General features: G+C 33.9%; 1 protein-coding gene across 2 annotated transcripts in view; it reads left to right on the top strand.

The window, feature by feature from the left end:
* myo1g (myosin IG) overlaps nt 1-17,483 on the top strand; it is a 112,916-nt gene that overhangs the window by 49,311 nt on the left and 46,122 nt on the right. For both annotated transcript variants that reach the window (XM_073821578.1, XM_073821577.1), the window contains exons 19-20: nt 4,054-4,158; nt 7,249-7,362. In XM_073821578.1, the coding sequence (XP_073677679.1) occupies nt 4,054-4,158; nt 7,249-7,362 (219 nt within the window). The remainder of the gene's footprint in view (nt 1-4,053; nt 4,159-7,248; nt 7,363-17,483) is intronic.

The raw sequence follows: 17,483 nt of genomic DNA, 5'->3' as shown, positions 1-17,483 counted from the left end.
AACTGTCAAGCTTTAAAGGATAACTATTGCCAAAATGCAACCTGGGCTGTTTTTTTTTTTTTTACTGTAAATGAGACAAACTTATATCTAAAAGCATAATTACGACAAACGAGCCGTTTTTGAGATTGACCGTGATTTCATTTTGTTGTCAATGACCGGTGAATGGGAGTACTAAGGGCATAACTTTGAGCGCATCAAAATCGATATTTTTACAACACTAAGAAGGCTCGACACACCATGAAACTTTGCTCGAAGTATCGCCTGGGTCTCTACACATGAACTCGAGCATTGAGAACATTGTGTACACACAGTTTACTAAAAAGAAAGGTTTTGAACAACTCACTTTCACTGTTTGGGTTTCCACTCGCGGCCGTCTTGCCAGTCAAGAGGTGTCGATCTCCGAATGCGAATGAATGGACTCCATAGGACGAAATATTAGGCTTATATGAGGCTCTTTTTACAACTAGAAGGTTAATATTGTTTTTCACTTGCGACAAAACAACGAATTAGCCGTGCATTTATATGGAAATATGCTTTAGGAGCTATCCATCTTTACTCTCCTCGCATTCGGAGATCGACACCTCTTGACTGGCAAGACGGCCGCGAGCGGAAACTCAAACAGTGAAAGTGAGTTGTTCAAAAACTTTCTTTTTAGTAAACTGTGTGTACACAAACAATGTTCTCAATGCTCGAGTTCATGTGTAGAGACCCAGGCAATACTTCGAGCAAAGTTTCATGGTGTGTCGAGCCTTCTTAGTGTTGTAAAAATATCGATTTTGATGCGCTCAAAGTTATGCCCTTAGTACTCCCATTCACCGGTCATTGACAACAAAATGAAATCACGGTCAATCTCAAAAACGGCTCGTTTGTCGTAATTATGCTTTTAGATATAAGTTTGTCACAAAACAGCCCAGGTTGCATTTTGGCAATAGTTATCCTTTAAAAATGATGAAAAACATGATTAAAATTCCATAAAACTGTGCTATATTCTAAAGCAGAATTCAAGTTCATGTATTCAAATGTGAATAAAATCGTTTTGCTCCCATTTAACAACATTTATTCATGTCATTTCTAAATTTATGTTGAAGGTCAGTTACTTTTTACATTATGTACATAATGTGACCACAGTTTACCCAAAATAAGGGAATAAATTAAGTCATGGGCAAAAAATCTTAATTTGTGGCAACATGATATCTTGTTTTTATTGTTTCACTCCATGTCTCTATAGTATATAATTATCCTGGGGATTACACTAAAAGCCTGCAAGAGCATCTTGTCATCAAAACATTAAGCCTGTTACCGTTAAGTCCCATTTTATGGTTCAGTCAACATTTTGTCCAAACCAAACTCTTTTAGTTGTGTGTAAACAAACAGCATTGACAGTTTGAACTGTTGACACCATCCACATGACTGTTGGTAACTGAACAAAAAAACAGGTCAACAGTTCTCATCTACTGCTTGTTAGTGGGATAATCAAATATTACCTTATACACTGACCTTCATAGACCCCACCTATGTGATTGTTTCCAGCCTCATCCTTTTAAATTACTGTCCACTTCACAAATCAATCTGTTTGACTGATGTAGTCTCATATGCGTCTTTGGCACATGGCTGCCACACGTGAAGGTGTTAAATTCAGCAGTTGTTTTTTGGGTGAGAGACGTCTCTTGCTATAGCTGTGGAGGCAACAGCCATCAACGAGACAAACCTCATGCCTGATTTCACTGCTGAAAACTGGTTTGAATCAGATGCTAGTAGCATATTTATGCTGATAATGCTGGTTTGATGCTGCTTCACCATCAAAACTGGTCGACTGTCTAGGTCTGGCCGATTTTTCAGATTTATCAATTCATTCAAATTTAATGTTTTGACACAATAGAGGAATTGCTATTTTGAATAGAAATAATACTAAACATTAGAATTAGACACTTTGACAATATGCCAATGATAACAGTAAAGATAAAAGAACGATCCAACCGTATGTCGGTGCACGTGATGAACCGCTCACATGTGACACGTTCATATCGCTAGGGACTGTTCACACAGAATGTGCTTTTGCGTGGACAAAGATGTGACACAGGCATCGGAATTGGAAAAACATGCAAGAAGATGGAAGTGAACGCGTTTTTATAATGCCGTATTATGCATGAGACACTGCAAGAGACGCAATTGCAACAGTCAAATGAAAAAGCAGCGTAATCAAATCAAAATATGTCTGATATTTCACATTTGCATCATGGTTCATTGTTTTTACAGAACATTTATAGTTAATAATAGTCTACTGGTTTTATAACTTTAGTCATTTTGAATTTGTATAACCACTTTTTTCTCATATTATTTCTTAACATATAATATACACTGCAAAAATGCTTTTCTTACTTAGATTTTTTGTCTTGATTCCAGCCAAAATATCTAAATATTCTTAAATCAAGAAGGATTTTCTAGGCAAGTAAAAATATATATATTTTTGTTTTCAGAAAAAACAAGCCCAAATTAAGTGAGTTTTTGCTTAGATCAAGCAAAATAATCTACCAATGGGGTAAAAAAATATATATTTCAAACAGAAAACAAGATTTTTTTTTTTCTTACCCCATTGGCAGACAATTTAGCTTTTTTTTAAGCAAAACACGCTTAATTTTGACTAGTTTTTTTCTGAAAACAAGACAATGATTTTTACTGGTCTAGAAAGTCCTTCATTTAAGAATTTGTAGATATTTTGACTGGAAACAAGACAAAAAAATCTCAGTAAGAAAAGCATTTTTTGCAGTGTATAAGACAAGTTTGTACAAGATGTAGTTGTAGTTCTTGTTCAGATCACGTTGGCACCTTCATATGTGGTGCACATGGAATGGACTTTTCATTAACTAGAATGTTAATACAGAAAAAGTTACTTAAATCATGTTGTAGTTACATTTTCAAGTTGATTAGTTAAAAATCAAGAATTGGTCAAACAGAAAACTGCGAATGCGATATTAAGCTCGATATGGCGTAGCTTGTCAGAGATTTACGTCTCTGTGTATCAATTGCCGCTCCAGCGGAACCTGAGCGGAACGCACGTGATGGAGATTTACTACTAATCAAAGCACCGGCTTCATTGACTAAACGCGCCTCACAATATAGTTCGATATATTGCACAGCCCTAACATGTGTTACACTTCAATACTCCCAAACCTAATTTGTATTCTTTTTTCTTTTATTTTCCCTAATTTTTTCCCTTTATTTTTCCTGAATTCCCTAAATGTTAAAGCAGTCAAAATGGTTGACTGTTTAGTGAATAAATGATTCTTTCAGCTTTAAAAAAAAATGACCCACACTCATGTAGTTACAAAGATTTCTTTCTTCTGGACAGAACATTAGTACTGTACTATTTTATTTTATTTTATTTTTTTTATAAGAAGCTCAACTTTTCTTACCATCTTGGCCATCTTTTTTTACAAGCCTTTTTTGTTACATTTTTTTTTTTTTTTTTTTGTCATTTTCAAGGACAAGCAAAAAAAAATCTCTCTTGAACTAAAGTCGAGAGCCCTGTGGCTCCAACTAATTCTCACTTCAGTGGTGTGAAATGAAGAGCATGCTCCATGTGCTCTGTACAGTATTTAAAGAAGAGCTTTCTTTTCTTTCTAAGAATTCTGCAGAATTTTTCCTCAGCAGCATGAGAATTATTGTGATTTCTATATTTCTTAACACATGTTTTTAGAGCTCAGAAGATGCATGATGAATGCTCGTTCCTGTCGTCACAGTTTATATCAGCTATAACAGATGAGCTTTCGAAGACCTTTGAAGTTTTCAGATCATCTTAATGAGTCAAAAGCTTATTCATGAAGCGCTGTTGAGAACCTGTTGTTGCAGATAAGGTGTCATGTCTGTTTGACGCATTAGTGGAGTGGGCTGGTGACGATGATGGCAGTGTTTTTAAAACCGTCGTGCATTGATTTGAATTGATATCAAGGAAACCATGGAAGCATAAGTGTGCTTGTTGTTTGTGTTGCTTGTGTGACTAAGCTTCTCAGAATTGAGTGTCATAAATCCAGTAACGTCTTCTTTCCACTGCAGGCAAAAGACTCTCCTTTGACGAGCTCCAACTTTGTGCGCATCACTAAAGAGCTGAAGAACAAAGACCAGTACAGCCAGGTCCTCTTTTCGTGCTCTGTCAGGATGGTAGGGTTTTATTTTTCAATTTCACTGTTATTAAAGGACAAAAACTGTGCTTTTGTAAAAAGCATTTATGAAGGATAGTTGAATTAAGAAAATTAAGACGTGATTTAACAATAATGCAAATGGGGTAAACTGTGATAAAGCAAACAGAAAATAAAATAACTGTATAGAGTAAAAAAACAATATTACCAAATAAAATAGCAATAGTGTGATTAGAGTAAATAGGCAATAATAACAAACAGCACAAATGGAATAAACAAGAAATATTAGTAAATAAATACAACAACAGTGCAAATGAAGTAAACAAGAAAGATTATTAAATTTAATTAAAAAACAATGGTGTGAATGGAGAAAACAAACAATATTAAAGCGCCCATATTATGGATTATGGAAGGTTATGTCAAAATGCTTTAATTGTCTTATAATATGCATTTCTTCTTACCTTATTTTCTCAATGACTGCCAAACAAATTTGCACTTGGTGATTGGTCTGATGACCCAGTCTGTTGTGATTGGTCTACTGCGGGCAACGCATTATTTTAAACACCCAAACAGCCATTGTATATGCGTTAGTCCAACGCAGAAATGTATTGATAAAACACTGTAGTTTGTACACCAACATATTGCTCTATTCTTTATCATAACTCCAAGTAATAACAATGACAAACATTCACTATTCATCTCCACATTTGTAGACAATTGTGAGCAAACAGATATTGCTGTTAGCCGCTTAGCTAGCCAGAGACCTACAAACTGCATGGAGCGAACACAACACACAACTAAATACGTATTTTGCATGCTAAAAAGTACATGAGAGCAACATTTTTAAAAGGATTACTCCACTTTCAGAATAAAAATGTTCTGATAATTGACTCACCCTTTTGTCATTCAAGATATTTATGTCTTTCTTTCTTCAGTCGCAAAGAAATTACGTATTTGAGGAAAACATGCCAGGAATTTTCTCCATATAGTGGACTTCAATGGTGCTCAACTGATTGAAGGTTAAAAAGTGCTGTTTCAATGCAGCTTCAAAGGGCTCTAAATGATCCTAGCCAAGGAATAAGGGTCTTATCTAGTGAAACGATCAGCCATTTTCTTATGAAAATGTATTTATAGACTTTTAACCACAAATGCTCGTCTTGTCTATCTCTGCGATGCGAATGCACTGCACTCCAGTTCAAGACAGTTAGGTTATGTCGAAAAACTTCCATCTCATTTTCTCCTCCAACTTCAAAACTGTTTGACCATCCTTGCACTTTCACTTTGTAAGCACTGGGTCAGTACTTCTGCAGCAATGTAGGGTGATTTTTAAGTTGGAGGAGAAAATGAGATGGAAGTTTTTCAACATATTCTTACTGTGCAGAGCACAGTGTCTTCTTGACATGATGCTATCCACAGGAATTGGCTACAGCGTTTGGGGAAGAGGGGTTCAATTTTTCCTGGGACAGCTAAAGATTTGTTTTAAAAATGACTCGTTTCAATGACTCTGAGTCGACTCTTACACAGAGCATTACACACTACGTGAAAGGTAATTTTCAAAAATCCATAATAGGGGCACTTTAACAAATAAAATAATAGCATGAATGAAGTAAAAAAAACAATATAATCAAATATGTAAAATTACAACAATGTAAATGGAATAAACAAGCAATAATATGAAATTAAATAAAAACCAATACTGTTAATTGAGTAAACAAGCAATGTTATGGAACAAAATAATAATGTGAATGGAGTAAACAAACAATATTAACAAATAATCGGTGTTATCAAATAACTATAATACTGTGAATAAAGTAAACAATATTAACAAGTAAACTTGTGTCAGTGCATAAACACGCATTGTTAACAAATAAAGTAATATTCCAATAGTGAGAATAAAGTAGCAATGTAAGAAAAAAAATAGTGCAAATTAAATAATCAAGCAATATTAGCAAATAAAAAAACAATACTATTTAGTCAAATAAAAGTAATGAATGGAGTAACTATTACAAAGGAAAACATTAAAAGGTTAGTTTGTCATTAATTACTCACCCCTATGTTGTTCTAAACCTGTAAGACCTTTGTTCATCTTCAGAACACAAATTAAGATATTTTTGATGGAATCCAAGAGCTTTCTGACCCTCCACAGACAGCAAGGGTTCTACAAATGTCAAGGTCCAGAAAGGTAGTAAGGACATTGATAAAATAGTTAATGTGGCATCAGTGGTTCAACCGTAGTGTTATGAAGCTACGAGAATAGTCTTAGTGGTACTCTCGTAAATGCGTGTCAAAGATTGACACTGAAGAGAAGAAATTTTATTGATTAAGTCATTGTTTTTGTTTAATTTCTGCACAAAAAGTATTCTTGTAGCTTCATAACATTACGGTTAAACAACCACTGATGGACACACATGGACTATTTTAACAATGTCCTTACTACTTTTCTAAGCCGTGAACATGTCAGTTGCATTGCTGTCTATGCAGATTGAGAAAGCTCTTGGATTTGATCAAAAATATCTTAATTTGTTTTCTTACAGGTTTGCAACGACATGAGAGTGAGTAATTAATGACAGAATGTTCATTTTTGGGTCAGCTAACCCTAACTTCTAAAAATGCACAGTAAAATAACATTACATAATGTAAATCTCTTTTTCTCTCACACACTCCCTCTTTCACCAAACTCCAGGACACCAAGTCTAATTCACTTTCTCATCTTTTCACTCATAAGCGCCTTTGACCGTGGTGGAGATCACAAGCACAGCCGAGTGCTCTGTGTTTGACTGCCTTGAGCAAAGACTGTAAAACACACTCTCAGTCACACCACTGCAGCTATAGATGCTGCTACCATTGGTCCAGTTTATCTTCCCTTTCTAGCGAGACTCAACCACACCATCAACCCAATTTCACAAGCTATTTTTAACGGCAGGAACATCCAGTACAATAATGGAGCAGTACATAAACATACCAGCAATGCTGATGCAAAGGTTGCTCATGAATTACAATGAGCCCTAAATATCGTTGTTACTTAATATTTTAGTCAAGCTCAGACAGAGAATGACACAGTTCTGCTAATTTCTGCTTTTTCTCTCTCCCTTTTTTTTTCTCTTTTCTCCAGCTCAACTGGTTCAACAACACAAAGGAACGAGCTCTACTCATCACAGACAAGCATATCTACAGGATGGAGCCCAAAAAACACTTTAAAGTGCAAAAACGAATATCACTTGATACAGTGAGTATTTCACACACATGAACGCCTAGTCACACACTTTAAATCTTAAAAATTAAAGGTTGAAAAAGGAGGTTTCACAGTGATTAAATCAAGGAACTATTTTTGGTTCCTCAAAGAATCTTTCAGTGATCATTTCCTAAAGGAATAACTCACCCAAAAATGAAAAATTGCTAAAAATGTACTTACCCTCAGGCCATCCAAGATGTAGGTGAGTTTGTTTGTTCATTGGAACAGATTTAGAGAAATGTAGCATTACATCACTTGCTCACCAACGGATCCTCTGCAGTGAATGGGTGCCGTCAGAATGAGAGTTCAAACAGCTGATAAAAACGTCACAATCCATAAGTAATCCACACCACTTCAGTTCATCGATTAACATCTTGTAAAATGAAAAGCTGCATGTTTGTAAGTAGAGATACCGAGTACTGATCCAATTCCTGGGTGTGTATCTGTATATACAGCGGTAGATACTTCTAGCTCTGTATGAATTGATAGAATTATTTTATGCTGTGCTTTAGAGTTAATAAAACATGAACAAATATGTACAGTGAACTACATTTTTTTTTATTATCTTACAGACATTTGACTAAATTCTTGGCCGAGGCCAAACAAAATTTCACACTGGGCTGAAGGCCGATTACGAACATGGTTTTCGTGTTTTTTCCCCCATGTATATTGCCATTTATTCACCATTGCATAAATAAAATAGCCAATATTTGCTTTTCACAGTTTTGTCTTGCTTTTCAAAGAAAAAAATCTATTACAAAACAACAATTTTAAAATATTTATTTAACACTGAACATTTTTAACATTATAGTAGACATTATAGCCTACCAACAATACACAATTTAACTTAAAATTAATAAGTTAGTAAAATAATATTCTTTCGCCATTTTTAAAGGAACACTCCACTTTTTTTGGAAATAGGCTCATTCTCCAACTCCCCCCCGAGTTAATAAGTTGAGTTAATAAGTTACCGTTTTGAAATCCATTCAGCCGTTCTCCTGTTCTGGCGATATCACTTTTAGCATAGCTTAGCATAGATCATTGAATCCTATGAGACCAATAGCATCGCGTTCAAAAATGACCAACGAGTTTCCATATTTGTCCTATTTAAAACTTGACTCTTCTGTAGTTATATTGTGCACTAAAACCGGCGGAAAATGTAAAGCTGCGAATTTCTAGGCTGATAAGTTTAGGAACTACACTTTCATTCCGGCGTAATAGTCACGCAGCAAATGTGCAAATGCTAACCTAGCTGGGAACTACTTTCAGGAACTGCGTGATATTACTCCGCCTGCTGTGTCCATATTACGGCAGCAAACTTCCTTGACTATTACGCCGGAATGGGAGGGTACCGGGTCCACCGGTCTTAGTACACGATATAACTACAGAATAGTCAAGTTTTAAATAGGACAAATATGGAAACTCGTTGGTCATTTTTGAACGCGATGCTATTGGTCTAATAGGATTCAGTGATCTATGCTAAGCTATGCTAAAAGTGATATCACCAGAACAGGAGAACGGCTGAATGGATTTCTGAATGGAACGGTAAAACTCAACTTATTAACTCGGGGGAGTTGGAGAATGAGCCTATTTCCAAAAAAGTGGAGTGCTCCTTTAACATGGGGAGTCAATGGGATTGACTCCCTTTTGCAGCCAGTCTCTAGTGGCCAGTCAATGAATTGCAGTTTAAGTCACTTACATATTGGTTCCAATAGCGAGAGCGGGAGGTTGCTGCTTGGTGGCAACACAGCACAACTTTCTGTGTTTTCATTCTGAGCAGCTAAGAAGAATTGGCTTCCGATTTGCAGCGTTAAGCAAAGCTAACGGGCATAGTTAGGTCTTGTATAAGAAAATGGTATCTGATCGTTACGTGGGTTTAAATACTCTCCGATACCAATGCTAGAATTTTTTGTGGTATCGGTGGCATTTCCGATACTAGTATCGGAATCAGAACAACCTTATTTGTAAGACAAATCCATCAAGGCATTTAAGGCATTCAAACTGTTGTTTCCAGCTAAAATAATATTGCTTTCTTTAGTAAAACACTTGTTTTGTCTGAATCAGGAGAGAAAAATGCACTAAAGCAAGTAATGCTTAAAAGTGAAAAAAGTTCTAACCAGATAAATTGGTGCATTTTGATGTGAGGACAACGTGGACATTTTTTGTCATATTTTGGCCAGAAATGCTGTTTTTTTTTTCTAAGTTAAATTTAAGTTAAGTTTATGGATTTGCTTCTTTTCACTTCACAAGATGTAATAGATTAAGTGGAGTTGTAAAGTTACTATTATGTTTTTATCAGCTGTTTGGACTCTCATTCTGATGGCACCTGTTCACTGCAGAGAATCTATTGCTGAGATGATGTAAAGCTAAATTTCTTAAAATCTCTTTTGAAGAAACAAACTTATTTACATCTTGGATTGCCTAAGTGTGAGTACATTTCCAGCCAAGGATGATTTACCTTGGCATGGTTGAATAATAACAGTTCTGTACATGGACATGACATACCATGAGTCTCAAACACCATTGTTTCCTCCTTCTTATATAAATCTTGTGTTTGCAACATTTGCATAGCCCAATCATCATAAGTTCTGCTGCTAGGCTATTGTGTAAAAAAAAAAACACAAAAAAAAACAAAAACAAGGACAATAGCGAAATTCAATTCACCGGAATAAATGTCATGTTCCAGGTTGTGCAGGAGATGTTACGTGCAGGGATTGGTGTCTGTAACTTACTCAGCAAGGCAAGGAAAACAAATAAGGCGTTCTAATAATATAAGGCGAGCCACTAAAGGGACACGGTTAGCTTACTGCTAGCGGTAGCCCGTTACATTGCAGTATATAAGATTTCACTTACCACATAAATGGAGATGAATGTGCAGACAATGGCGAATGATTTACAGATCCTGAGCATCACTAACAAGCATCTAAACTTATGTGGTAAGTACTGCCTCTGTAGTATAAAAAAGTATATAAAGCGGCAGTTTCAATGACCCGCATATTAATAGTGGCTCAAGCTTAAATCTATTTTCCTCCATGTGCGAGCTACTGAAATGAGATCAAATTAATAAGATCAAATGATCAAATTAGAATGTCGTGGAAAAGTTCATTTAGTTCAATAATTAAACTCAAATTGGGCGAGCTACTGAATGAGCTGCTCTGTGAAACAGCCAATCAGGCTCATCATTATTATTCATGAACCTTCCAAATGAGGTAATAACAGACCATTTAATTCTAGGGACAAATCCTAGGGTTGTAAATGGACCTGCAAAACCGTTTCCTTTGCCCTTTCCTATGCCATATGTCTTCTTTGTAGATATCAGAGAACAATTTAAAATATTGTATCAATGCATTCTATGGCACCTTTAAAAGAAACATTTTTAGTGTAAAGAACATTTTAAAGATCTAAAGAACTGTTTCCACTATAAAAAACCTTTTGTACAATAGAAGATTTCAATGGATGTTAAAAGTTTTTCATGAAACATCAATGCCAGTTAAGAACCTTTATTCTTAAGAGAGTGAAATGAAGCCTCAAAAACAAAGCAGACGTGTCTTAGTATCTTTCATTGTCTGGGTTTATTTTTGTTTTATGTAACTGTGCAATGTGGGTCAGTGCATCTGTCTGCTGCAGTCTCGCTGTCTCCCGGCTCTTTTGGACTTGCCATCCGTAGCGTGTCCCTTGTCTTTAGCTTATAGATTTTTGTCTGCAGCTACCAATTGGTGTCTAAATAGATGACAGCACTAATACTCGATTTGACCAGCCACGTCAGATGGTTTAACAGGGTCATTCACAAACTTCTGGCTGCGTCGGAGTGAATTCAGTGACCAGAACAGTCTGTGTGTGAGGTGTCTGACCTACATTCTATCTACGTTCTCAGATGCGATACAGTGAGAGAGGGATTTGGACACACACTGCAGCACTGCAGTCTGAGCTCCCCTTGACAGTCTCATACACGCATTCACACACACACATTAAATCTGCAATTTTATCCATATCTGTATGTTTCACACGTCTTTAGCGGAAGCAGGACCAGACGTCTCAGAGAGAGAGCTGGAGATAAGCGATTGGGCACTTCAGCAAGAGCTGCAGAACAAACTGCAATATATAGCACTGAATCATGCCAGTTATGCACACATACTCTTTAACACATTGTTTTCATGCTACAGCTGCCAGATTTGAATATTCAAAAGATATCAGAATAGCACAAGAAAAAATTGTGAGGCAAAATAGCGGTTTGTATACTGCTAAGTCTATCTCACAAAAACAGAAATCACATTTCACCCCAAATACTAGGAAAGATAATGAATAAAAAATGCACAAAGAAAATAAAACTTACATTACATTAATTGCCCTAATTCTCATTACTGTAATGCATCTGGACTTTTCACATTTTAATTTTTTTTTTTTTCATTTCCATTATTCTCAGTGAATATTCTGAATAAATAATGTGTTGTATTGATCAACCAGCCACATGTAATTTAGTATATTGATCTAACGGTGGTAGTTTATTAAGGCAGGCCAACAAATACTATTAAAATTATTGCATTATAATTTCTAATTAAAAAGTATACTATAATTTATGAACTATTATAGTTTTTATTATACGTTTTGAATTTTTAGATTATATTTAAATTTTATTTTTTATATTTTCTCTTTTCATTTTAATTTTTAAAATAGTAAAAAAGTACTTTTAAAAAAGTTTTTGTATTTTTAGTATTTTGTCAGTTTTTTTAAATGCCTATATAGTTTTTAGTTTTAGTTTTAATATTTTGTTATTTTAGTAACTTAAACTAGTAACTTAAACTAAATAAAAATAAGAAATGTTGAGAAACTAGATAAAATATAAAATATTATGTATATTATACATTTTATTAATATATTATATTTTATAAGTATTTATAAATTGTGTTGTTGATTTATGTTATATAGATTTTTGTATTGTTTTATAAATTTATTTTATTTGAAGAAGTTACATTTTGGTAATAATTTACAATAAGGTTTTATTAGTTAAAATTAGTTAACTAATTAACATGAACTAAGGACGAACAATACTTCTACAGCATTTATTAATCTTAAGTAATATTGATTTCAGTATTTACTAATGCATTATTAAAATCAAAAGTTGTGTTTGTTAACATTAGTTAATGCAATGTAAACTTACATGAACAAACAAAGTTAGTTCATACATTAACTAATGCTAACAAATGACACCTTATTGTAAAGTTTTTATGGTTTTAGTTTTAGTTTTACTTAACTATAATAACCCTAGTACTACCATAATGCACAGTATAAATGCTTTACAATGTAACCCCTTAAGTGACACCCCTATTTTTGAAAATATTTGTGAAAATGCACTATCCAAACGTAAATTGTTATAATTCATGAACACTTTGGAATACAGACCTGGACTTTTTTAGGAAGACAATTTGCATCTTGGCAATTTTGCGACGTAGACCTTTCCGACGATATGTATTTAGTCAAGATTGTGTTTTAATTCTAAAAGATCATAATACATTTTGTCACATGACACTTGATGCCATCCACTAAGAGGGAGGAGACGCCAAAAGATTTCAAAGTATGGTTTTTACAAGATGAATTCTGAGGTTTTAAGCATTCAGATGATATATAACTTAACACTTAAGGGGTTAAATACAATTTAAAGGATTAGTTTACTTCCAGAACAAAGAATTACAGATAATGTGTTCACCCCCTTGTCATCCAAGATGTTCATGTCTTTCTTTCTTCAGTTGTAAAGAAATAGTTTTTTAAGGAAAACATTTCAGGATGTCTATCCATATAATGGATATGTATGGTGGAAGTTTGAACTTCCAAAATGCAGTTTAAATGCAGCTTCAGAGGGCTCTAAACAATCCCATCTGAGGAAGAAGGGTCTTATCTAGCGAAACAATTGGTTATTTTCGAAAGAAATTAACAATTTATATACTTTTTAACCTCAAATGCTCATCTTGTCTCATCTCTGCGGTGCGCATGCGTAGTCTGTGTAATCCGGGTCAATACAGTTAGGGTATGTCGAAAAACTCCCATCTCGTTTTCGTGTTCAACATCAAAATCATCCTACAACGCTGTTTTACCTTTTTTTTGTAAAGGGCGTTTGATCTTCTTTGTATGTTCACTTTGTAAACACTGGGTCAGTACTTCTGCAGCGATGTAGGACGATTTTGAAGTTGGGGAAGAAAACGAGATGCACTGCAAAAAAATGCTTTTCTTATTTAGAATTTTTGTCTTGTTTAAAAATATCTAAAAATTCTTAAATCTAGAAGGATTTTCTAGACAAGTAAAAGTATTGTCTTGTCTTGTTTTTAGAAAAAAATTGAGTTTTTGCTTGAAACAAAATAAATAAATAAATACTAAATATACTATATACTATAATACTAAAATAAAAACTAAATAATCTGCCAATGGGGTAAGCAAAATAATCTAGTTGTCTGCTTGAAATAAGATTATTTTTCTTACCCCATTGGCAGATTTTTATTTTTTTTTAAGCAAAAACTCATGTAATTTTGACTTGTTTTTTCTGAAAACAAGACAATAATTTTTAATTGTCTAAAAAATCCTTGTAGATTTAAGAATTTGTAGATATTTTGACTGGAAACAAGACCAAAAATCTAAGTAAGAAAAGCATTTTTTGCAGTGTGGGAGTTTTTCAACATACCCTAACTGTATTGACCCGGATTACATGTGCATCGCAGAGATGAGACGAGTATATAAATTGTATAAATAAGTATATAATTTTTTTTTTTTTTTTTTTTTTTCGAATATAACCGATCATTTCGCTAGATAAGACCCTTCTTCCTCGGCTGGGATCGTTTAGAGCCCTTTGAAGCTGCATTTAAACTGCATTTTGGAAGTTCAAACTTGAGGGCACCATAGATATCCACTATATGGAGAGAAATCCTGAAATGTTTTTATCAAAAAAACATAATTTCTTTACGACTGAAGAAAGAAAGACATGAACATCTTGACAAGGGGGTGAGTATATTATCTGTAAATTTTTGTTCTGAAAGTGAACTAATCCTTTAAACCATGAGAATGTGCAGGGGAGTGTGCTTAATTGTCATGGAAATAATGTCACAATTCAAACCACATCTAATGGTCCTAAAATAGACTGTAGTTTTTTAAAACAAAATATCTTGTATTTCGATTTTGTACTGCGATTTGACCTGGACATGTCCTCACAGATTTTATGAGATTTACACTATTATAATCTCACAGCAATGCCAGCAACCCTGAACCTAATGGGTCAGCATCCAAGAGCATGTTATGAACTTTCACAAGCCTCTCCAGTCAAGCCAGACCACACTGGATGGGTTCAGGCAGTCCCAGACAAGGATATTGTTTTGTGACAGCCCAGTACATTGTGGTTTTAATCTCATTTCACCACAGACTGACGCATTACGGCTCTGTGCGGCACAGGGGCTGATCGAGTCAGCTGATATTCTAGAGCAGCAGACACAGACAGGGAAACCCTACAGACAGTTCACAATTATTATGGTAACTATAGACATAATTATATTAGCGTCTGCTATACAACAACAAGACAGCATGCAACTGTTTTTGACATTGATAATAATAAAATAGCAGCAAATATGAATGTTAAGATGATTTCTGAAGGATCATGTGATTCTGAAGACTGCAGTAATGATGTTGAAAATTCAGCTTTGCATCACAGGAATAAATTACATTTTAAAGTATATTCAAATAGTAAAGAGCTATTTGAAACTGTAAAAATATTTCACAATTTTACTATTTTTACTGTATTTTTGATCAAATAAATGTAGCCTCTGTGAGCAAAAATATAAAGAAGTCTTACTAACCCCAAATTGGTAATTGTTTGAAAGTCACTGCACAAATGCTGTTTAGGTTTTTGTGTATTCATGCATGTGTGTGTAAGTTTGAATGGAACACAGTGCAGTGTTTTCTGGCCCACCCTCATTTCTCAAAATCTCAGACAGCAAGGTCAGCCGCATGTACCGCAGGGCGCAGAGCGATTAACCTGCGCCTGTGTGTGTGTGTGTGTGTGTGTGTGTGTGTGTGTGTGTGTGTGTGTGTGTGTGTGTGTGTGTGTGTGTGTGTGTGTGTGTGTGTGTGTTTGTGTATGCGTGCATGTTTGTGTGTGCTAATGTGTGTCCATCCAAGTGGCAGTAAAGAGGCTTAACGCTGCCTGATCACTCTCTTTCTTTCAGGCACAGCGGTGACGCACCTACTGCTGTTCATAATGCACATTTAAAACAACACACTGGCCTTAATGGACCTCAAAGACACCTTGAAATTAATTTGGGTGGGACATATTGAAGGCTTGTTTTTTAAATAGCCAAGGGGCTTTAGTTTTGTCACAGCCATACTGTGCACATTCAGTGCATAAAAATGCAAAAATCGTCAAATTGAATGTTGTGACTCGACAAAAAATATGTTTAAAGTCTTTTTCCTGGCTTATTTGATTGGACTGCCAAATATCAAGACATTTTACATACACTACTAGTCAGATTTTCTGCTCACCAAGCCTGCATTTATTTGATCCAAAGTACAGAAAAAACAGTACAATTTTGAAATATTTTACTGTTTAAAATAACTTGTTTCTATTTGAATATATTTTAAAATATAATTTATTCCTGTGGTTTCAAAGCTGTTTTTTTTTTTTGCATCATTACTTCAGTCACATGATCCTTCAGAAATCATTCTAATATTCTGATTTGCTGCTCAATATTTTTTATTATTATTTATTATTATTATTATTATTATTATGTTGTTGAAAACAGCTAAATAGCATTTATCTGAAATAGAAATCTTTTGAAACATTATAAATGTAATCACATCAGAATTTAAAGCATCCTTGCTAAATAATAATAAGTATTAATTTCTAAAATTTATTTTATAAAAAAAATAATTATACTAACTCCAAGCTTTTGAATGGTTTATTGTATAATGTTACAAAAGCTTTTTATTTCAGATAAATGCTCTTTGGATATTTCTATTCATCAGAGAATCCTGAAAAAAATACTCAACTGTTTTAAATATTGATAACAATAAAAAAAGTTTCTTGAACAGCAAATCAGCATATTAGAATGATTTCTGAAGGATCATGTGACACTGAAGACTGGAGTAATGATGCTGAAAATGTAGCTTTAATCAGAGGAATAAATGAAATTTTTAAATATATTCAAATAGAAAACAGTTATTTTAAATAGTAAAAATATTTCAAATTTGTACAGATTTTGCTGTACAAAAACGTTGACTGGTAGTGTATAATTGGGCAAAAAATTAATTTATTGAGGAATAATACCTCAATAATAATAATAATGTTTCACATACTATATTAAAAAATACTGTGCTGTATTCTGTGAACATAACCTGTGATTTATTACACGCAGTGTTGTTATTGTTAACTAAAATTAAAACTAGATGAAAGATTAGATCAATAGATTAGATGAAACTCAAATTTAGAAACGGTGAAAATTAAAATGTTAGAAATGTTGCCTTAGTGGCTTTCTTGAAATAAATAATTTGAAGTTGAAATACTAAAATGACTAAAACTGACATAAAAATAAATTCAAGCTATTTAGAAATATTTAACAAAAAACACAATAAAATTACAAAAATGTGCACTTAACTGAAATGAAATGGTAAAGAAAATGCTAAATTGCAGTATTAATAAATACTGCAATAGTATATGCAGTAGTGATCAAAAGTATGTAAACCCATTAGAATTGGTTGGTTTTCTGCATTAATTGGTCAAAAAATGTCATACCACAATTCTATAAAAAGTATCAAAGAATATGCAAGAAATTAATGTTTTGTTTTTTTTTCTGAAGAATAGTGACAAGCAGCAAACTCGTAAACAACTTATGTTGTGGATCATTCAGGCAACTAAATAAAGTTCACTTATTTTTTTTCACAGTATTATGATTTTTTAAATGGGATGTGTTCAATATGCACATAAAATATTTTAATGGTTTGTGTTCTGTTAGCTTAAGCACATTGATTGTCTTTACGTGTGATTTTGCTGAAGATCAGATGACATTTTATGACCACTTAATGCAGAAAACCAACCAATTCCAATGGTTCACATACTTTCTCTCAGCGCTGTAAATATTAAAATA

The sequence above is a fragment of the Garra rufa genome, chromosome 17 (assembly GCF_049309525.1).
Source record: "Garra rufa chromosome 17, GarRuf1.0, whole genome shotgun sequence".
In the NCBI taxonomy this organism is placed as follows: domain Eukaryota; kingdom Metazoa; phylum Chordata; class Actinopteri; order Cypriniformes; family Cyprinidae; genus Garra; species Garra rufa.
This window is presented reverse-complemented; position numbering and strand designations above follow the sequence as displayed.